Genomic DNA, 23,687 nt, shown 5'->3' on the forward strand with positions numbered 1-23,687 from the left:
GTCATTAAACAGAAAAGCTTTGTCACCATTAGGGCCCAGGATGACACTCCCAAATTCACTCATAAATGTGCTTTTGCCCCCCCCCCCATATTAATATCATATCTTTCATGACCTCCAAGTGTGCTCTCCATTCGCTCCCTGATTGTCTAAGGCCTCAGTCTGTTTTCCTTCTGGAGAGCGTAGAGCAGAAACTCCTTGAGGGGTATGCGAGTTTTCCTTTATCAGCTACTAGATACAGCTATTACAGGATGTATTCTCTGCCTCCGTTGCTGCCTTCATGACAATCTCTGGGGAATGAACATCCCTTACAAGGGCATGAAAACTGAACTTAAATCTGAGATTCCTGCCTAATGTAGGGAAGTATCTGTAAGCTAAAAGTGTTAGTGTTTAACTTCAGCATTTCTACTTTTTCCAGAAGATCCTGCTGTTTTAAGTCTGTTCAGGACAGTCACCCATTGAAAATCCGGTCTCACAGTATTTTTCACCTACTTTGCTTGTTTTCTTGCATGTTTGTTCTAAAGGTTTCATGTATATGCATCCGGTCAAACTGAAACCGTCAGTCTACTTGCCTGTTTATCTCCTGAGATTTTATATAGACTACTTTGTTCTGTTTGTATTTTTTTACAAAAAAATGAAATGATTTTAGACATACTTTGCTGAAACCTGACCTTCTCAGATGATACTAAATAATTTCTTCCACTAATGGATACAGAGCTTTAGGAGCTTTACTAGAGGCACTGACATGCTTTCCTCTTTGTCAAAACATAAAAATATTGGTCCTCCTAGGTTATTTTTACCTTGTCTCCCAGGAGGCATTCCGGTGGATGGACCAGTCTAGTACAGACATCAAGAGACACACAGTCTGGCTCCAATTCAGTGCCTTCATACTAATGTAACTAAAGTCATTTGTATTTTGATATACGGAAGTGCTGTAGCTGATCTTGACTACTTTGCATGCTAGTAATATCTGACTAAATATCATGCTCTGAGGGCCAAAGAATTGTGCTTTTTTATTCAGCAAATCACCTGGGGAAAACTTCTAGATGATTATTATTATTATTATTATTATTATTTCCTCTTTTGTGTGTGCTTTTGCGGAATAGCACAAAATACCATTTTGGCAGAAGTTCAGTCCGCCTTTTATTCAGTTTCTCTGCTTGCTGTGCTCAAATCTGTATCAGCTGCACATGTTTCTTGCTTTCTTCACAACACTCAGTTCTTTGTGCCACTTGTGTCAGTCTGCTAGTTCTGCTTCAAGTTGAAAGGCAGTGAAACAGCGATCGTGATTTTCTTCCACATTCTGCAAACATTATGAAGCCACTAACCTCTGACAAATCTGCTTGCTCTATCTGTTTCTGTATGTGAAGAGGTGGACTTAAATGGCAAGAGCTGGAACTTGATGTCTAATACTTTGTTAAACAGTTGCAGTGCAAGTTTGGGCAAACTTATTAAAGGAAGAATTGTTTGTGCCCTGGAAATTCAATTCCAGTGACTCTTTTTAACAGAAGTTATGGTTTATTTCATTTTGCATATAGTACATAACAATATTTCACACTTGCCTGTGTCAAAACTGAGACACAGGAAATCTCATTTTAACAGTTACAAAGTTATGCATAGCTGGTTACACAAATAATACTAATAAGAAAATCATAAAAGCTTTGTCACATTCATGTCTTTCAACTATACAAGGCAAGGCAGGAAATTGTGATACATAGTTGGTAGTTTCTATTAAAATAAATTATAATGGAATATGTTATAGCATATTTCCACATTTAAGTCTGCTTCTACCCAGGAAGGAGGAAAAGGAGCTGAGATTCAAAAGTCTAAGGTCCAGTCTTGAAAACATTCCAGTGAATAACTTAACTCACATAAATAAAAATGAGTTACCACCTGTGCATAAAGTTAAGCACATGCCTTTGTGTTCATAAGATTGAGGTAAAAAGCATATTGCAAATTCTCTTTACTGCATGGTATGAAGAGGAAAAAAGTCTTAATTTACTGGGCACCAAAAAAACTGCAAGAGAAAGGAGAAAGAAAAACATATTTGTACACAATGACATTTTGATAAAAGAAAAAAGCTTGATGAGGAATCTCATGAGTCCAGAGTTTTTTATGATTTGTGCTGTAAGTATGTGGGATTTTACAGATCTGTTAATGTGTTTTCCGTAATCATTCCCTTGGAAAGTAAATCTTTGCACTTGCTGCACCCTTCACCCAAATAGCTTTAGATCCAGTAAATATGGTTACAGAAGACATAGGAGACCAAGTTATTTTACTGTGCACTATGGTTTTTGCTTCTGAAAAGTAGCGTGGACTAGTTCAAAGGTCAACATAAAAATATTCCCTTTCACTGTCACTGACAGAGATTTGGGTCTAACTTTGGATCAATACAATTCTCCCCTTCAAATCAGACTTTTTCATGAGCAAGGGTCAAAATATGTCTATGTTTCAGATTTTACTATTAGTTTTTAAGTACTCCAGGGCAGGAACCATCTTTTATTCTGTTTTTGCAAAGCCCTGAAATAGGAGATGCCTGATCCTGATTGGGAAGCCTTTGATCATAATACTAACAAATGATCATTTGAGGGTTTGTGCGATTTTGTTGCCAGATGAGAACTTTAAGTCTTTTAATCTGAAGGTATTTAAGACAGGATTTCTGAAAACTCACTAGTGTCAATTAGAGTTTAAATTATGAAATACATGTTTTTTTTTTCTTATTTTAATGAGAAGAGGATCAAATCTACTTTATAAGAAGAGTACTGCAGTAACTAATGTAAAAAAATGGTAACTGAACCACACAAGCTCCGGCCTGATCAAGGTAGTAGAATACCTAGTTTCCAGGTGTCAACTGAGTATCAGAAACTGTCCAGGAGTGCATTCGTATCCTAAACAAATGTAAGGTAATATAGCTTAGCTTGACTGCTTTCCTAGCAAACATAGCAAAGTCAAATTAATTACCTCGCATTTGTTGTACACTAAATGCTCTTAAGACAAACTGTTATTGCAGAGCAGTACATTTGTGATAATTTGCTGGGGTAGAATGATTTGATAGAGCATGTGAAAGCCCAACTACAAATAGATTAAAAATTTGAATGGAATCTCATCCAAGGGGAAGAATCCTATATTTAATAAATTAAGGAATGATCTCTAAACAATGAAACAAGCTGACATATGTTTTGTCATTACTGTGGACCACTTAAGGAATGATGCCATAGATTGTAGACAAGCTGAAGAATACTTAGAAGAACATCTGCTGGTACTTTGTACCTGTACTGCCTGCAATTAGATTGTAAGAGAGCCTAGAAGTTTATCAGTGAATGTTTGCAGGAACAGAGGAATAAATATTGAGACTGGGAAAGACCAGGAGCAGGGATTGAGGATACATTCTGGATCAGCAGAAAGTGTAAGAAAGAACTGATTTAGGCAAAAGCATAGGTAAGACAGGGATGATTAATCTAAAGTGAAACTCAGTTTGAGGAGAGGGACAAAGATTCAGACTGGCTTTTATATTTTTGTAAAGCAGCACATTAGAAATTGAAAAGGCCTCTTAAATGTCTTCCTATCACAGTGTAGGATAATCACCTATAAAGTAATTTCTGCCAGTCTTAGTTCATGACTCATTTTTTTTCCTATTAATTGATGGTTAAGATATTTACATATTTTTATAAAAGGCTCGGGAATGAAAAATGTTATATATTCTTATTATAATAAATAATATATACTATAACAAACATTTGCTTTCTTACATATATCTCTTGTGAGAAATTCCTTCCCTGTTTACAACCTTAATATTTATGCAGGTTTGCATATGACTGTTAGGTTTCCTCTTTGTCATAGTTTAGCCAGGCTGTAATTGCCTCGACTTGAAATGGTGTTTCAACATCTCCAGCTCCCCGAATGTTCTCACACTGGTTCCGCAGCCTCTTCTTGTAGCTTTATATTAAAATAACCTAATACTGAAAGGATTTTGCAGATGTTGCAGGGTTAATTTTTCAAAACACTTCTTGTACAGGAGCTTTTAAAGTAATTGTGACATACCTTAAAGGTAATTAAGTAGCTAACCTTGTTTTCTGTTTCTTAAGGATCCTCCAATGGCAGTGACCCTTGGCCTGCGAATGGAAGAAATGATTTTTAATCTTGCTGATACTCATTTATTTTTTAACGACTTGGAGGTAAGAATCAAAGAAACATTAACACTACTACACCTGAATTTTCACCACAGTTATTTCCCTCTGCATTCATGTTTGCTTAGTGTGCTTAGTCTGAGCAATGGAGAAATCTGCTTCACGAGACCTCAATCAGACTCTAATCAGACAGAGGTTATCTAGGTAGCAATGATTTTCTGTGGTGCCAGGGTCCTTCCATGAAACTAGGGAAAGGGGGGAATCTGCAAACTACCCTTTCCTCTTTGTAGCACAGATCTTTGTTCTGAGGCCATCTTATTTTCAGTTGGATTTAGAGTTGTCTGCTGTCATTTCCAGGAAAGGGACCTATGTATCTCCCATTCTTTCTCTTGAAGTTCTGAGAGTTCATTTGCTTTCAGTGGATGGTATCATCTGACCGTGAGTGACTACATTCTTCTCTCGCCAGTCTTGAGTAGCCTTCTGCCTCTCCCCCATTTTGTGCTCAAAGGAAGAATACTCTTCATTCACTTTAAAGAATGCAACATCAAGAGAACTGTAACTGTAGGAATTATCTCATCATTGATGTCTCTAATGTCATAGAAACTGAGGATGCAGGCTGAGGACACAGGTTCCTTCTGATCATCAGGTCAAAAACCTGCCATTAGAATAGTAGAGTTTGTGTGCAGGTTGTCTTCTCCCCCTCTCCACCCTCTGCAGAATGCTCTGAAGTTAAAATGCGAGATTCCAGGCAGGAATGGCACATTCTGAAAATAGATATTGTACTCTTCAGTTGATGGTGTTTCTTCATCTTTGTTTCTCCTTCCAGATTACAAGGGGAAATATGAACACAAGTTCCCATCCTAAACTTCTGATCTGGCAGACTTTCAAGAATAGTGTCATGGACTGATAATATCGATCTTTTTAGTTGCCCATATTTTCTTCCTGGGGTAACCAGGTGACCACATGTACTGTCATGTGCATTTTGACATTAGTCAGAAAAGGGAGAGAGCTCTTCCTAGGGAGCGACCACTATGGATTGCTCATCTGTTAAAATCACACAGATAGACTGCCCAAGTGATAGCTCTCTGGGAAGTAGGCCCATCAGCAATGCTTTAGAATCATTTTGTTTCAGTCCTGGAGTCCAGATCTCTTAATGTGGAATGTGACAGTCTTACAATTGTGCTTATTTCTTTATTTATTTTGTGGAATAGGCAATGGGTGAAAAAACAGCTCTCAAATTAAACTAGAGGATTTTCAGACCTTCTCCTGATCTGAATCGTTTTCCTACTCAGAGTAGATCACAGTTTTCTGTCCGTGGACAGATACTTTGCCAGTAACCACAACTGGAAGACTTGGAGATTTTATTTAAAATGCCAGAGAAAGGTGTCTGATGAGTGATTGGAGAAAAAGAGGATAAATTAGATTTTTCCATCCGCTGGGCCCTGGATTTTTCTGTTCCTTTTTAGCCATAGGCGGTAGGAAAATCAGAAGGTGCCAGGCTGAAGTTGTCTTTACTGTCCCTTGCAGACCTCATTTAGCCTCAGCTCTTTTCAGGTCAGGAAACTAGAATCTGCTTCACCCTATACCTGAGCTGCACTTCCTCTTTTCAGTGGCAGAAACACAAGAAGTTAAAACCCAGGATATGCCTCAGCCAGTCGGTGTTTTATTGCAGTCTTAGTGAGTCATTGCTTGACAATGCAAGAGCATTGGGTGAATGTTCTGTTTTCTGGTGCCCTGTACCAGGGATAGATTCCAAATCAATTTTTCAAAGCGTTGCTTAAATTTCTTTTTAACAGACCTTTGCCCCAGCACGCTCATATTTCATGTGGCACTCAATGAACTTTAAGCCCTTCAGTAATATGTGCCCAGATTTCTTCAAGCTTGTGCTGTGTTCAAGTGGAAGAGTTCAGCAAAATGGAACTTTGCCCTCTTTACGTATCTCTTTATTTTCACTTGTGGCTGCTGAAGCTTCATTCCTTTCTCACATTATTTATTTATATTTTTGGTAGATCCAGCCCCAGCAGTCAAAGGTCAGTTAAAAATCTGGATCATCACATCTTGTATATTCTTAATAGGGTTCTTTTAATATCCTGTCCAGAAATTAATACTCCAGCTCATTCCAGAACTTGAATAGTATCCAGTTTTCAGTTTTAGATAAATCGAAAAATTCTACTTGGGGACGTTCTTTGAGAATGTGATACCTCAATCAGTTTGATTTGATTAAAACCAGTTTCTGTAGGCAGTTAAGTATTTTATAAACTGGAATTCCACATTGTTTCAAAACCAACTCTATTACAAGATTACCAAAGCTTCTAAAGTTCTTGTTCTGAGCTGCATGCACAAATTCTGGCATATACTAGAAGACCAAAAAGTTTCTATGTTYTTGGCAAATAAGATATAAAAATGCTTTTGTACTTAGGAACATAGCATCCTATGCCAAAATACATAGAGGCATCCTTTTACTATGCAGATGAGTAAATCTGTCTGTTTAAATATTTTCAGAGCACAAGGACATTTCTAAGCGCTGAATATTACAGTGGATCTGCTTGATGACTGTCAGGGATTCTGAGAATTTGCTGTATCCTTCTCCAATTCTTGTTTTGTGTTTCTCTCTCTCTCTCTCTCTCTCTTTCCCCTGCACCTCTCCCCCCAAAATGAGGAGGTAGTCTACAATGTAACAACAGGATGCTGAGCTATTTACCATCATGACCATCAAGACACAAGGCCTTTAGTTCTTACTAGAAGTAGTGAGATGGGCTTTTATTCAGTACACAAATTACTTATCCTTTCATCACCTTTTCTGAAGTGCTGAGCCATCCCCATCCCATGTGGTCTGTGTTGCTTTCATCTACCCGCAATAAACCATGCAGGTCTGGACATGATACCTCTAAGAGATCAATGAAGCCATATTCCTGTAATGTTGACTCCAGTCACTAAGTCCTCTAAGCTGTCTTTTTTTCCCTCTCTCTTCCTTGGTTATAAGCACTACATACCAAGGGCTAGTAATAACAACCAAGTTACTGAAAATTATCACATACAAAAATAAAGCTTTCCTTCCTTTATGCAAATATGTCATATTACAATGACTGCTGATGCAGGAATTCCAATCTTTTGAGACATTCTCTGCTGACCTACTAACCTATGTTCTAATCAGGCAAGCTGCAGTTTTATTTGAGAGTAGGCTGTTCTCCAGCTATTTCATTCTCAGTGTATAAATTTTAGTTAGCTTGAGAAGTATCACTTGGGAGAGTAATTGGTATTTTGCCATGAAAATAAAAGTCTTGTGCTCTAGAAAGTTTGTGTGCCTAAGCAATGTGTAGGGGATGGGACTAAGTTCAGTAATAACATCCAGAGTAATACATTCTGTTCTCCACCAGGTCAGAAATAAAATGAATCATTTTTTCTCTATTTCAGTATTAATTTTAGGACAGCTTTTAGAAAGTTGGTAGGGCATACTATATGCACACCCGCAAAACGATCAGCATCTACAAAATGCAAGCAGTAATTAGGACATGAGTTTTTCTACCGCCATTATCCTCCTGTACTCTCTAGAGCAATGAAGAAAAGCATATTTATTTAAAATGAACTGAATTACATTTTCATTTTTATGGGAAGTCTAGCATATTTAAAATAAGATTTTATAATTGTTTTTTTTCTCATTAGGAAATGAAAATGAGTGAGAAAAATAAGTTTAAATAACTCTGAAAATTTGGGAAGCATGTCAAACCAGTTTTAACAGAGGCTGAAACATATATGTTAAATGAGTAGTTCTGTGTAGCCTGAGAAGGCATAGTTCTGAATATCTGCTCTGTAGTAGCAGTTTTGTTTTCACTGCAGTGAGTCAGTGTTTTTACTGGATAATGAAATTGCCATTCCAGGAGGATAATTTTATGGATGATTTGTTGATTCTGTACTCTCACATTTTCAGGCTCTAAAACTTCCTGCAAAAAATTGACTTCACTCAGATATTATTTAAATTAGCATTGCTTCAAACAAAAAACAGTTATCATACTTAAAATATATTTGCTTTTACTGAGCACAGAGAAAATGAATATGTCTTTCTTAGTTTTGACCTTGCACAGCCAGTGACCCATGGTGACATGAGTGTAAGCCAGCACTGTAGTTGTGAATGGTACTTTACCTTAGCATTTAAATTGACAGAGAGCTTGTTTTCCTTCTTCTGCAAAACTATTTGGTCTCACTTACAAGCAAATTCAGATCTAGTGTTATGCCACCAGTTTCCTGTTTCTTTTGGGAAAAGGAGAGAACTGTCTCAAATCTGACCAAATCATCTGCTCAGTTTTACAAAGCTGCCTTTTCTTTTTGGAAGTTTGCTCACCCTAGATAAGTGAATTTGTAAAATGCAAACATTTTACTTGGAGTAGATGAAACAAATAGAAAACAAAATGAAACAAAGAGCAGTGGACACATTAGCTTGCTGTTGTTCAAGAAATGTGTACTGCCAGACTGTTGAGTGGATGTGGATATTGAGTAGGTCCAAAAGGAGAAGCGGAGGAAGAAAAAGGAGAAAGGTGGAGAATGCTGTTGGTTTTGATCCACCCTAGATGAGTGTTAACTAAGTAACTTTATTGCAGGAACAAGGGTCAAGTAATCAGAATTCTTGAGTCAATGAGGAAAATGGGAGACAAAAGAGTAAAAGTAAACAGCTAAGGCTTTGCCACCCACGGCAGAACTGTTATCTGGTATTTTCAAGGCTGAAGGAATATAGCTGAATGACTTAACTAAACGCAAAGAACTGCAGACACTCATTTTTATCCATGAGGGCTTCTGTATGTTCTCCATGTACTTAGTACTTGTTGAGATCCACAGGACTGATTCTTAAACTTTTAAAATTTTCTGATGTTTTGACCAGTCCCATTGAAACAAGATATTGCTCAGATACTGTAAAATACTGAGTTATAATTTGTCCCAAAGGGGCTGATTTTTGAGTTCCTGTGCTCTACTGGGTGTAGTTGTGTTTTTTTTCAGGAGAATAAATAATAAACAAAAATAAAGAAACAAACCTTTTTATATCAACTGTCACTTCCCTTTATCTTTTTTTTTTCCTCTCTTACTTATATCCAAATTCAGCTTCTTTAAAATGTTCCACAGCTCAAAATAATCTACTCCTCAGATATAATCTAAAATGTATTTTATTTCTCTAGTGGGGAGAAGAGTGATTAATTTCTGTTCCTCAAGGTGCAGTTGTTCCATGCCTGTCTCAGTAGATTAAGCCAGATGAGCAGAATTTGGCCGCTCAGTCTTTTAGTCTTGATACAGGATTTTATATTATAATTGCTTGTATTAAAGTGACATGTATTTATTTATCCACAAATTGCTAATCTGTTTTTTTTTAACAAAATTACTTCATGTGGATAAAAACTTAGTGAATTTTCATTCAGTGAAAAGTAAACAAAACTTTGGAGTCAAAATGGTATTTCCCAAATTCATATTGATTCTGTTTTCCCTGAATAAACTCTAGGAAATTGTGGTATATACATTTGGAAATCACTCCCTTGCTCGGATTTGTCCTTTTTCTGGACAGCTTAGCACTAGTGCTAGACTGAGATTTGAAACATAGACCAACATACCTCTACATATCACAGAGATTCTGACCTAAGTGTAGCTAGTCAGCAGCTTTATTTGAAGTAAGTGACCCAGATAACACTTTATTTGAAGCTTTAAACTGTGCATTTGGAAAATTCAGCCCCACTTTGTCCTAGTGATTAAATTATTGAAAACAACATAGTGAGTCATTTTTAAATGTCTTTGAATTTTTTCATAAATTAAATTATGAATACGTTAACAACAGCTATTCTAAATACTAAAAAAACCCAACAGCAACAACAAAAAACACTTACACAGGAAAGTAAAATCTCCAGACACTGGATTTCAGGTGTATCTTTGAGTTAAGATGTTAATTCTAACAGCTGCAGAAAATGATAATACAATGCCTTCAAGACTTCTTTATATTTACCATTGCATGGTGGCTTGAATTACTTATTTACTATTGCTTCTCCCGGTATTTTCCTGTCTTTCTGCTAACCAATGTGCAGAAAGGAATATGTGATAGGTATGAACTTACAAAAACATTTTGGAGGGTTGTTAAATTTTCAGTGTATCTTGTAGATCCCTAGAATTACTTGTAGTCCTTCTGAAACCAGGAAATAGTGACTTCTCAGAGACTAATCGATTCTTTGAGATTTTCCAGCCAGAGGCACTTGGATAAATCAAGACAAGAATCTGATGAGCATTCACACTCCTGGAGACTTAATATAAATTACATGCCTTTTGAGATTCATCATTATTAGTTTTCAGAGAGTGGGGAAATACGGTTTATTTTGAAATACTTGTACACTAGAGAGACTCTAAGAGAGGGCTGATAAATATTGGCTTTTTAAATTAAAAATAATTTTTATCTCAGATCACTCTGAAATAACATAATATGCTTTTCTGAAGACCAGTTTTCACTCATAATTTGTGTAGAGTAGAACGAGTTGAAGTTTCTATTGTTTTGAAGAGATTGATGTGGTATGAGGCTGTGAGCGTACATATACTGCCATCTTCTGGTGCAGTTAGTGGCCTGCAAAGATCATTTCTTCAACATCTGTACTGAGCACATGGTGGTCATAGTCTCTTGAAATAAGCTATCATTTTTTTTCCAACAGGAATGTGATCAAGTTCATATAGATGATGTTTCTTCTGATGATAATGGGCAAGACCTAAGGTAAGATCAAATGATTGTCTCAACATTTTTTTCTTCAAAGATTAAATAAATTGAGCATTTACAGGAATACATTATATTTATTTTTACTGTATTTTGGGTGTTTGCAGTACCTACAGTTTTGCAACTGATGGCTTCCATGCAGCTGCAAGTAGTGCAAACCTTTGTCTGCCAACAGGTGTAAGAGGAGGGGTTGACTGGATGAGGAAGCTGGCTTTCCGTTACAGAAGAGTAAAAGAGTTGTATAATACTTACAAGAACAACATAGGAGGTGAGTTTAAGGAACACATTTTTGTCAAAAGCAAATTACTGATTATCAATACTGAACAGGTTAAGCCGGATGGTAATGAACTCATGCCAAGTGGATGTGCCTTGGAAGCCATTTTGTGAATAGAAAATTAAGTGATTGGACCTTCTACTGCTGACAGTTACAGGAATGACAGGTCCTACATAGTGCTCTTGTGCAGGAGAATCAGAAATGGAGAATCAGAGCAGAGTTCATTTAACATGCAGAAAGCCCATTTTTCCTCCTTCAGACCCAGCTCAGATCATACCTCCTACTGACTTACTGGCTGAGTCACTTACCTTGCCTAAAATAAATTAACTATAAAATAACTCCATAGCTAACACAGTTAATTGTGTTAGCAAGAAAATCCCAACTTTATTTGAGAAGAGAGCTTTTTATTGTTGTTTTCACTCCTGGACATCTCAGTGCCGGCATGTTTTTAGGAAGTCACAGGAGCAGAACTGAAGGAATATGTTCTGGAGAGTTGTATTTGAATTGTAGAGGCAACCCTCTTTTGAAGAGGGGAGTATGTCAACTGACTACTTAAAGAAGAGATTGAGAGAGCAAAGGATACTTACAGGTCTTCAGACATTTCTACAGCCACATTTGAGGTTGAGAAAAAGCCAGCCCAACTAGAGAGTGGTTCAAGGGAACTCTCTCCCATTCTGTAGCATGGACTTTTTCAACTCAGTTGAAATTTATTTCAGAGAAACCTGAAACTCAAAGTATAGCTCACTTGCAGAAAAAACAGTTAGGTGTGCTCTTAGCAGTTTCTGCAGTTTCTCAGAAATGGAAAACAGTATTGCTAATAATATGGACACTGAATTTGTCACTGCCTTAATCATTTTATAAAATAGGTAAATCTGAATTATATATTTTCACTTTTACTGGTTCAAAGTCTTCTCTTGTCACAGGATGAAGCAATAATAGAGATGGTTAGATTTTACTTACTCTGAAACTTGGTGACTTGAGTCCCTGAAAAGTGAATGATAGTCCCCAAAGAAACTTCCCTGCACTACCCTGCCCTGCTCTGGCCTTCCTTGCTGTCATGAATGGAGTCTTTATGTATAAAGAACACATGAACCAGTCTTACTCACAAGTTTACTGTGTTTCTGTGGGACATCTCTTCAAGCATCTAGGATTCTGAAGCATTTCTGAAGCATTTTTATACATTGCATAAAAGCTTTAACACTGATAAGAGCTTATGTCAGAGAGCACAGCATAGAGAACACATCAATAGGAAGCATCATTGCAAAGACATACTGCAGTTATGCGTTGGTACATTGTGTTAAGATTTTTATTGTCCCTCACAAATCGTAGTTCTGAAATATATTCCACTTGGACAAGTGGCAATAAGTTCCTTCATGCATCCTCCACTCATTAGCCTTTATAATAATATTTTTTATTATGTATGTAACTCATAATTTCAAAATAGCAATCAGAAGCCAACATAAGACTAGGTCAAACTAGGAGTTTTTAGGTCACTTTGTTTCAGATTTTTGAAAATGGTCATGGAAATACAGGATGTGAAAGAGGAGAGGGATGCTAAAGATCCCTCACTGTGCCTACTTGCCTGGTCTTCCAGGGGCATATGTAAATTTAAAATAGTTCGGTTATAAAGAAGTCAGGGCTCTCTAGCTTTTGACAATGTGTGTTGTACAGACATTTCAGGGCTATAATTTGTAAGTACTACAAAAGGAATTACCATTAGTAATTAGAGCAGGAAGTAAAGAGCAAGAAAATACTGTATTTTCACATACCTAACCTGAGATTTGTGTATAAAATGAGCCATCAGCAGGGCAGTTATAAGCATATACAGATATTAGAAAAAGAAGTTTATTCTCAAGTTCCTTGTTCTCTATGAGTGTCTTTACCTATAATCTTCATGGCACAATCCCCTTGTCAATGCCTCTGATAATTGGAGGGTAAGGTGTATGTAAGAATTTATTTTGAAAAACATGTTCTTCAGAGAGGTACACTTAAAAATATGGTAAAGGAGGCTGAATATATGAAAAAATCAGATGACTACTTATTAGCTATCTATAATACTCTCTGACATTGCTTGATAAAATGATGTTACAAGACTGCAAACAAAGCAAAGAGCAATTTATGGAGCTTTGAAGAGAACAAAGTTTTTCTCTTTGCTGTTTTTTCAAATTCTAGTGGAATTTAAAATAGAAACAATCACTGCAAAATCTGTAAATTCCAGCTAGAACAGAATTTAATTTTTTTCTTGATTTTTTTACATAAAAGGTCTCCTTGGTCCTGCTAAAAGAGATGCATGGTTGCAATTAAGAGCAGAGATTGAAGCTCTAACAGATTCCTGGCTAACAAATGCACTTAAATCATTATCAATTATCAGCACAAGGTACGTATTTGAGTCTACTGTAAAACTTTAATTTTTAACATGTAATGACTTTTTTTGACATTTTAGATTATAAGATACTAGTACCTCTATAGAACAGAACAGGTCATCATTTTTAGATAAATTGAAGGAAAAATTCTGTGGAAATTGATTTCAGTAATTGCAGCATTTATTGGAGATTGTATGAAGTGGCTTTTAAAATGTGGTAAATGGTAAATGTTATTTTTTTAGAACTCTGAGCCAGCCTTTAAATTACTGTTCTGTGGGCAGCATCCTCTGAACTCCAAATATGTTTTATTTTTCAATGCTTGTGCCTAGTCATAGTGGTACCTACACATAATACTGCTCCCAAAACACAAAATCATTTTCCTTCTGTTGGAAGGAAATCATACCAAATGAATTGGTATGATTAAGCATATATGTTAGTTTTTAGAAAAGCAAATATTTATGTATCAGGAGAGTAACAAATGATCTTTTCACTTCTTCCTAAAACTTTGAATTGGCTAGTAATTACTGGCAAGTAATTGCCAGCTTGAAAAACATACTGTCAAGCCTTGGGATGCCTATTTTCAAAAGTAATCAGTGATGTTCGACGTCTGCATTTTAGTGGACTCATCTTCAGGGTTCTCGTTTTCATAAAGCAGTGTGGAATACTTCCTACTGATCAGACCTCCATGTTTATATAAAGGATAGGAAAAGATAAGATGTTTCCAAAAGTTTCTTCTACCTTTTTCTGGATGTGATGGTGCTAAGTAGTGCAGCAGTGTAAGTGAAAGTAAATGCTGAAGAATGCTAAATTAGCTCTCATCAGCTATGTTATCACATCAGCATTTGGGAAATGGATTTAAACTGCTTTTCTCTTTCTAGGAGTAACTGTGTAAATGTGTTGGTAACAACAACCCAGCTTATTCCAGCACTTGCAAAAGTCCTACTATACAGCTTAGGAGGAGCTTTTCCTATTGAAAATATTTACAGTGCAACCAAAATAGGTAAGAAAATAATACTTTCATCCAATCAGACTGCATTGCATTGCATTATCAGTAATATTTTGCCAGTAATGGATGGATTCAAAATCACTTTCCTGACACCCATGTTGTTAGTTTTAAGAATTACCTATTGCATATATTTAGATTTGCTTTTATCAGTAATAGGAATCCAAATTCAGCATATTTCATATGAAGCCTAAAGGATTAAAGGCTCCAGTACTAGATCTCTCTTAAAAACCTCTCATAGTACAGAAAAAATGTGGAGAAGAACAAAGAAACGAGTTTTATTAATTAAAATCTAAACTGAGTTTTCTTTAGAATAGTCTCTGGTTTGACCTTCAGCTTTACATAAGCTAGGCCACAGCTTCACAAGCTTTTCCTGGAAGCATGATACATTACTAATGATAATGACAACAGTTACGAGCAGGAGCCATGCTGGTGGATACCACAACGGCAGTTCCCTGTCTTATTGGTAACTGTTTACCTCTTTGAAGGGGCTTGTGTATCACAGTTTAGGAATTCATGGTTTTGAAATCACATCCAAAATTCTCTTGTAAACTAAGAAATATCACCATTGGCAGATTTTGTGATGTATCATTTATTGATTTAGGAATATGTAATTTCTGTATCCATATCATCTTACGTACACTAGTGTGTGACAGCATTGACAGAGTATTTGAATATATTTCCTAAATGATTTTTACGAGTGAAAAAACAGTGCATATTCTAACAGTATCAGGAAAGTCAATTACCTCAAATATCCTTTAATGAGCTGTAGTTCTTTTATAGACAGAAATTCTTCAAATGTTTTAAAAAATTTGCATCAAGGTGGAAGTATCCTAAAGATTACATGATATTAACCAGCCTGTGGAACGAATGTTATATATCTTACAGCCTGTGTATTTTGGATTCAGGTATTAAGATTACGCTCAGACCACAGGAAGGAGCATAGCATAGGAATAGTGCCAACATCACAGAAGGGGGTGGGAAGTAAAGCACTATTTCTGGAAGCCATTGAAGGAATTCTGCACCAGAAATTCCTTCTGGGAACAACATGGCCAATGTTACAATCCTGTCAGGAAAACAATAAACTCTGCTGGGTACCAGCTCTCTTTCTACTCTTTGTCTTGGTGATCTCTGCACTGCACTGGGCACAGGACTGTAACTGTGACTATTATTTACACACAGTGAAATCTGATCCTTATTTGGATCAGTTAATGCACACAATGCTTTTCCTAATCATAACCCTCTTTTTGTGAACTATCTGAAGAAAAACAAGAGGAGCACAATAAGAATCAGAGATCTAGAAATCATGAGCTTGTGAGAAGAGACTGAAAAACCTGGGGGGAGGCATAGTAACAGTCTTAAGGTATCTAAAAAACTGTTGCAGAGAGGAAAGAAGTAATCTTTCTCTATGTTGATGGAAGGTAAGACAACAACTGATGGTTTCACTGCAACAAGGCATGCGTAGCTTGGATATCAAAGAGAAACTTCCTAATGGTAAAGGTTAATTAAACGTGAGAATTGCTTGTAGAAGTTGTGATATCATCAACATCAGAATATTTTTAGAATAACTTGCAAAGGCATTTGCTAGGTAAAACTGAACCTGCAGTAGGAGATCAGCTAGGTGACTTCTCGTGGTGCTTTTCAATCCTACTTACTTTTGTTGTTACTGTCTTAGCCTCCTTTCTTCCATATTCCTGTATAAGAGAAATATTCCATGGAAGTCCCCTTGAAAACTGCTATCTGTTTTGCTTATCCATTGTTTTTTGACCATTTTTTCCATTGCTGCATTTGTCATTGCTGCAGATACATTGAAGTAAAGTTGCTGCTTCTGTTGAAAAAATATCATCATACTAATAGGGAATCATGGAATTCAATTATTCATTCAATGACCTATTAATTTTTTACAGTGTTGGTAATTCCTTTATTTAGTAGCTTTCTGTAACTCTTAACATAGACATACAGTTTTAGAGGAAGTGACTTATTGTCACCAAGGGAATTCATTGCTTCTCACCAGTTTTAGCTCTAAATCCCAAGGCTGAGAGCTATAAGAAAGTAGTAGTAATAATGCCTTACCACTGCACTAATCCTTTATAGACCTTCACCGTAACTTACTTGATAGCTTAACAAATAGTGCATTGTTTTTCAGGCAAAGAGAGCTGTTTTGAGCGTATAGTGTCCAGATTTGGCACTAACATAACTTATGTTGTGATTGGAGATGGCCGAGATGAGGAGCATGCAGCTAATCAGGTAACTTCACTCTGAACTTTTATCTCATTTATCTTCCAGGAAAAGAAAGTTGCTTTGAACGAATAATGCAAAGGTTTGGCAGAAAAGTAGTATATGTTGTAATTGGGGATGGTGTAGAAGAAGAACAGGCAGCAAAAAAGGTAACCTGTCTCATGAAATGTTGGTGTGATATGTAGCTACTAATGCAAGCCTTCCTGTTTGCATTTCTGTTGGTGTTGCGCAATGGCAGAATGACAAATGATGTCAGTCTTCAAATGCAAGGCAACAAGAGCATGATGAGACCAACACTTACAGTAAAATGAACCATTTGGATTCTAGCATTTTATTTCAGTTTGGAAATAAAAATTGCAAAATTATTTATAAAATAAATGAAAACTGGTTGGGGCAAAATGTCTAATTAACTAAAAGCAAAGTAAACCTAAAAAGATGACACAGCAAGAGCTAAGAAATGATAGTTGGGTAGTAGTTTTCTTTAAAGGTTGAAATCGGGGAGGTTTCAAGAGAGGTGTTACAGAGAATGTGGAAAAATATCAAAAGGATAGTGCAAATTTTTGGTAACATAAACAGAGATCTGCAGTTTACTGAAGAAAATGTGGTGAGCATATGGTTTACTTCAAGAAATACATATCTGCAAAATTAAAAAGGACATAATGTACATATTGTGCACCAGATTGGGTTTTGTAAAAAAGATTTGATTCCTTAGAATTACTCAGTTTTCTCAAGTTAAAAATTCAATGGAAGCTCACCAGATAAGCTTTAAGTGTTCAGAAACAGATAAAATTGGTACTAATTTGAGAGCTATACTTCCTGGTATAATTCCTGGAAGTGTGCAGAAACTGAAAACTTTTGCCTCAGGCCTTCTATACAGGACAAGTGACATAAATGTTTTTGTGCTAGGAACTGCAGAATTCAATGCCCTTTTAGTATTAAGTGATCTTTACAATGTAGTTGTAATGGAAACAAAATGCAAACAACCAAAATGCTCATTCCAAGTGGTTCTTTAATATAGGTATATTACTGGTGATGGGTCTTTTATAGTTTGTGCTAAACAAAGGTGATTGGATTGTGTACTTTCCAATTTGGCATGCTTTTTTCTTAATGGTAGCTATATTGCATGAACAGATACAGAATCATAGGGATGGATAAACCCAATTCCTTACAAATAGATCTGAACAGAATGGGGAAGTTTTTTTTTTTTTGTTTTTTTAGTTCCATTCTAGATAATTGCTGAAGGAGAATAGTGCATTTATCTGCTTGTCTCACAGACACTGATGCTGTCTGCAACACAAATTATCTTTTTCTAAAACTAGTGATATGTTGTTTTCTCCCTAAAAGAGGTTTTCTTTTTCCCTCCTTGGAAAAAAATGTAATTCAATTTTACTTCAAGGTGTTGTGAGTGAGGCCTCCTTTAATGAAAGTCTTATAGCCCTTTAAATGGTCATTCCATCTTCTGCAAAGTAGAGCAAGTGGAGCAGAAACAGAGATTTCCTACTGGTGCTCCACTGTATGGAATTCCATGCTTAAGAAAAAGCAAACAGCCCTCTGTAAGTAATGAGTTCTTTCCAAAGAAACTAGTAGGAAAGACTATTTACATTCAGTCAAAGAAATAAGCTCAGATCTATTTTGGTCTGATTTTTGTCAGTATCTTACTAGCAAAAATCAATCCAGAAACACAATGGTGTAAAATATGTGGTTGCAAGTTGACCAGACGTGTGTCAGATACCACCCTATGCTGCAGTGTTCATTTTTCCTCACCTTTTCTCCCCTTCTAACAAACACAGCACAACATGCCTTTCTGGAGGATATCCAGTCATTCGGACCTCTTGGCTCTCCATCAAGCACTGGAACTAGAGTATTTGTAACTGTGTTCTAAAGTTGGCGCTCCTTTTTTATATATATATATATTTCAAGTACACTGAATTTTTATGTGTGATTCAATGCCTCTGGCTTTACACATATGAATTGTCTTAAGAAGGGAAGAAATACTTGGAATTAAAAATTCCAAATTGAAGAATTCAGATTACTGAATGGAGTTATGAAATGTTAGTGCTACGTAAGGAAGCTCTATGGTCTTATATATGCAACGTTTTTAAATGAATTAAAACTGTGGAGGTTGCTGGTACATACCAAATGAGCCCTGACAGGAGAGAACAGAGGACTCGAACTGGCAAAGCACCAACATGCGTTTTCCAACCGACATTCCTCAAAGTGGGATATATTCTCAGCACTGAGGTTTGAACCAGACTTTAGCCTACCTAACCCAGAAAATCTGAATTGGAATGCACTCAGACTGTATAATGGCAATCCTGTCTAGTCCTGTAATTTGTGTAAATTATTGATGAAAATAATTTACTGTGACTTTATTAGCAGCTGATTTTGGAAGTGGATGCAATTTTTCTTTCTTTCGGGGGGGAGGGGAGGGAGAGGGTTATATAATATTGTCTCTTTTATAAGTTTGGCAAACAGAATGTGCATAATGATGTGTTGTGCCTTAAAGAGAAGACTGTGTTCGTGTGTTATAATGTAATTTTGGTTAAAAACTATGTAGATAAACAAAAAAAAACTCTTTGTGATAATTTTTGACATGACCAAATTTCAAATTCAAAGTAATCAAAGAGCAGGACTGCACCAAAGCGTTTAAGTATTTGTTGCAGTAAGAAAAAAATAATAAAGGAAAGTTTGTGTTTTTATTTGGATTCTGAATAATTCCACTGATTGTTTGAGGCAAGTTAAGACAATATTGGGAGATTGATACTGGGGACCGTGAACTTCAAAGCTAAGAAAAGTGTTTAACACCTTCAACATCATTTCTTGATTCCCCAATGAGAGAACTAAGAGCCATATTCATAAATTACTTAGTCCACTGAAAGCCATAGAGCAAGTGCATCTGCTATATATGAAAGAGCAAATTCCCCTCCAGCAGACAAAGGTATTTAGAATGTGCTAGTGGCATTACTGAAAGGTGAAAACGCAATGTTACTAAGTACAAATAGGGGATAAAACTTTAGGAAGGAAAACTTTACTAAAGACTCTCTTACCAGTCAGGTGTACAAATTATACATGAGTTGTTGAAATTGCTGACATGGTGGCATTGGCCTTTTCAGGAGCACAGTCCTTTCTGGTAAAGATAACAGCGTTCTGATAGCTTTTCCATTCTATTCCACATAAACGTGTCTTCAGGGTTGGGCCGGTCTTTTTTTTTTTTTTTTTTTTTTTTTTCTCCCATCTGTTTTTGAGTGGACAAGACTGTTACACAGGAGCTTACCCCAAGTGTTTTTGAAATTTAAGTAGCAGGCCAGGCATCTGAGGAAAGGACAGGGGATTTTTGTGAAGAAATATTGAGAAATACATTCCCTTAATTTTAGCCGTTTCTAATCACACAATGATAATTACCCCTGGTGTTTTTAGCCTGCTACCCTCCAGCTTTGGAAAGTACGCAAGGTGCGTGTTGTACACAGGGTCCCCAGCACTCCACATTCAGTTGTGAAACAACTGCAAAACAGCTACGAGTAGGGCATCTTTCATTGGAGAGGATGGAAACTGCTTTTTGACTTTTCATGCTATAAGTAGAGACGCCTGAGGTTCTTGTGTGCTCTGAATGTAAAAAGATATTGGCAGGAGAGGATGGGAAATGTAAGCTCCAGGATGCCTACACAAGCACCGCAGTAGTCAGTACTGGAGAGGAGTTCTCCAGTGGCTGCAAAGCCGCCACATTTCTAGTTACCAGGTAGTAAGCAAATTTCATCTTTGTTTAAACTCTAGATTATGGTCAAAGGGGGTTAGTAGGTGGAAGCCTGGAGCCACTGAAAATCCAAGGCAAAACTCCTTTATAATTTAATAAATTTTTTTTTCTGTTTTTTGCTCTATTGGAATTGGCTATACAAATCACCACACAACTAACTAATGATGATTTGCTTTTGCTGAGCAGTGTGCAACTGTCACACATGACTTGCCTCATACAAAACCGTGATATACCAGCTACTTGGGTGAGAGATTTGTGTGTCCAACAAGTAAAAATTATGTACCTTTTTTATATTTACAGTACCTGTCTAGACGAATTTGGCCTAACAACACATTTTCCATAAAAAGTTGTTGTATAAGCTTTTTATAATATTTTACCTGGGAAAAAGGTGATTCTACTGGAATAGCAAAAAAAGGTTAAACAAAGCCCTCCTCAAGCTCTGGCATGGTAACATTGCATGAGAATCTTAACATAGAAGTTGTTACAAAACAAAAAATTTGTTACGGTGAATTAGCTTATTTTTCTTTTTTTAAAAAACAAGTGATAGTGTTATTCAAATGCATGAAGCAATATTATTTCTCAGTTATTTTTTCAGCTTTTCAGAGTTCTTTTCCAAATCAGATCCAAGAACAAACAGCAGCCCAGCAGCAATCACCAGATTTTATAAAAAGTTTGCAGTACCTTCATTGAAGTTGTACCTAACTCTCTTGGTGGCAGATATGGCTCAATTAATAATATATTGGACTTCCAGAGATGGGATGGAGGCAAAAAGGAGAGAAGTTTTGCAGAGCATGACAAAGTTCTGATTTTAACTTGGATTTTAGGTGCTACTGTAGTAGAAGTTAATAATCCACAGAAATTTACATCAAAAGAAATTTCAAGGATCTAGCTCTAGGACTTTTGCAGTACTCAAATTTGAAGTTACAGAGCACAAATAATCTCTTGCTGAGAAAAAAAAATGGTGCATATCTTTTAATAAAACTTTGTAGTACACACCTGCCTCATAGAGAGCAATTACTCTGGTAAATTTTCCTGAATGAAGAGTATAGATGAAAAAATAACCAAGGCAGAGATACAGTCAGGTCCGTCCAGATAGGCGTCGGTAAATTAAACTGAAGGTTGGTCATTTTGACATTGAGTGCATTTTAATTCAACAGTATATTAACCAGAAACTGCCTTCCCTTCAGCCTCTCCTCAACAACCAAGATGGAGCACAATATCATGTTTGCAAGTATTTTGTGCAAATGAGGTATAGAATATGATGCCTTTTGCTGAGACTGTAGCAGTTTTCAGTCAGGACAGTACTTAAACATTAGGCATTTGAATAGTCAGCTTGCAGAAACAAGTAACAGCGTGATTGCAGTCACAGAGTAGTATCTTACATAAATATGAGATAATGCCATGCAGTTCAGTATATCAATAAAACAGGAAAGCAAAAACTAAAAATGACACTTCTTTTTAGACACCTATGCAGGCAGCTAGCTCTCTGAACCATTTCATTAGAATCCAGCGTGAGCAACAGGATTTGCATCTAAAGCAGATACAAAGTATGTTCCAGTGTAAGCATTCACAAGGGGGGTGAGGCCAAATCAAAATCCTATATACAAGCACACTTCATCCTGGCGCAAATGAAATCCTGCAGCCAATAAGAACCGCTGAGTATGTGGAGAATATGGATTTGGCCCACAACAGGAAGACTGTAGATTTTCACTGTGAGGTTAGATCCACATCCAGGGTTTTGGTTCAAAGGTCATCTCTACAGAATTGGTACAAAGCATATGCTTTAAATGAATATGGTATTTAGTATCTCTAAAGAGGAATTGAAGTGACATGAGCCAAAATCCCAGCTATAGCAGCATTTTGGAAATACAGTTGAAGCCAAGGGTCTCTGTTATGTATTAGCAAATTATAGTTTACTGGGGCCTACATAATTTAAGAAAATGTAAATTAAAATTAAAGCTTGTAAAAATATGTACATCTTTACTATTTCGCAATAAATACACTTGGAAATGTCATTTTTCTGCACTATACCATGTTGTAAGATGTTTGGTTTGTGGTTGAAACCCTCAGTACACAACATCTGTTATGGGAACTGAGCGAGACCTTGGACTCCTTTGAAGTACGTCCATGCCTGTCTTTGTGAACCCCGCAAGGAGCAACCCTGTGTTCTTGAGGTTTGGTACAGACTGGTTCATGTGTGCATTTGTATGGCACAGCCTCTAGAGGGAGTTGCCCTCTGGGCTGCAACAAGGTTTCCTTATCGAGAGAGCTAGTTGGTTTGCTCCAGATCACAGCCTGCTGTGGTCCTTGGGGCAAAACAGAACAAAACAATCGATCTAGACACACTTTTCATAAGCATATTACTTTAAATTCCCTTACTAATTTACTTACTAGTATTATGCTAATATCCTTCTTACAGACAAGTAGCTCAAAACATGAGTTGTTCAGAGACAGAGCAAGATATTAAACAACAAGCAGCAATTTTGGTCAAAACTCAGTGTTCAGAAACTTTCCACTCTGTAAGTGTCTTTGGGTTTTTGCTTCGAAGGAAGCAATGCCTCTAAAGTCCATATGTGTGGCGCTTCAAAAATGGGGCCACAAGACTGTTAGCACACAAAGATGCCACATTACAGTCTTAGAAATAACATTGCAAGTGGCAGAGCTTTGGTAACCACAGCTCTTTAACTACAAGGGACAGATTATACACTGAAGGATTTTTTGTCCCCCAGGAATTGGGTAGATTAAAGCATCTCTGTTACAAAGATAAGTATTCTCTATATAAAGACAACAAAGTAATGAGAAAGACACCATTTTCTCTGATAAACTGTTTGGACCTTTACATTAAAAGCTTTTGCCCAAGTTACAGCACATCATTAGCCTCATTTCTCACTGCTGATTCAGAGAAATTCAATGCTCTACATCATTTTAATAGGACGTGCACATGAAGATTCCCAGCATTGAACTACAGTAAAAGCATAATACTGATAGCAGGTACTCCATGTGCAGAAATAGCAGGTGCAGAAATAACTCTTCCTCACTACCTATAGTGGATCCAAATTTCCAAAAGAAAACTAAGCAGAAATTCAGAATAGTATTATGTGTCTCTTGCATTGTTTGCCAAGGTATTATGATCATTAGGGCATGCACGTCTAAGATATTTACTTGTTTGATCCATCTTCCTTTCTCCCAAACAAATCATGGATTCTG

General features: G+C 36.6%; 1 protein-coding gene across 8 annotated transcripts in view; it reads left to right on the forward strand.

The window, feature by feature from the left end:
- The window catches only part of EYA4 (EYA transcriptional coactivator and phosphatase 4), a 156,742-nt gene extending 137,314 nt beyond the window's left edge, over positions 1 to 19,428 (forward strand). For 6 of the 8 annotated variants that reach the window (XM_085301864.1, XM_085301857.1, XM_085301861.1 and 3 more), the window contains 7 exons: positions 4,083 to 4,172; positions 10,793 to 10,851; positions 10,959 to 11,119; positions 13,388 to 13,502; positions 14,367 to 14,488; positions 16,778 to 16,878; positions 18,520 to 19,428. In XM_085301864.1, coding sequence (XP_085157990.1) covers positions 4,083 to 4,172; positions 10,793 to 10,851; positions 10,959 to 11,119; positions 13,388 to 13,502; positions 14,367 to 14,488; positions 16,778 to 16,878; positions 18,520 to 18,600 — 729 coding nt within the window. In that variant the 3' untranslated portion in view covers positions 18,601 to 19,428. Of the gene's footprint in view, positions 1 to 4,082; positions 4,173 to 10,792; positions 10,852 to 10,958; positions 11,120 to 13,387; positions 13,503 to 14,366; positions 14,489 to 16,637; positions 16,739 to 16,777; positions 16,879 to 18,519 lie in introns of all 8 variants that reach the window. The other 2 variants (XM_085301859.1, XM_085301862.1) reach the window with 1 other exon arrangement.
- Positions 19,429 to 23,687: the final 4,259 nt, after the last annotated feature.

This window comes from Rhea americana, unplaced genomic scaffold (genome assembly GCF_003343005.1).
Source record: "Rhea americana isolate MKP2758 unplaced genomic scaffold, rheAme1 scaffold_180, whole genome shotgun sequence".
Lineage (NCBI taxonomy): Eukaryota > Metazoa > Chordata > Aves > Rheiformes > Rheidae > Rhea > Rhea americana.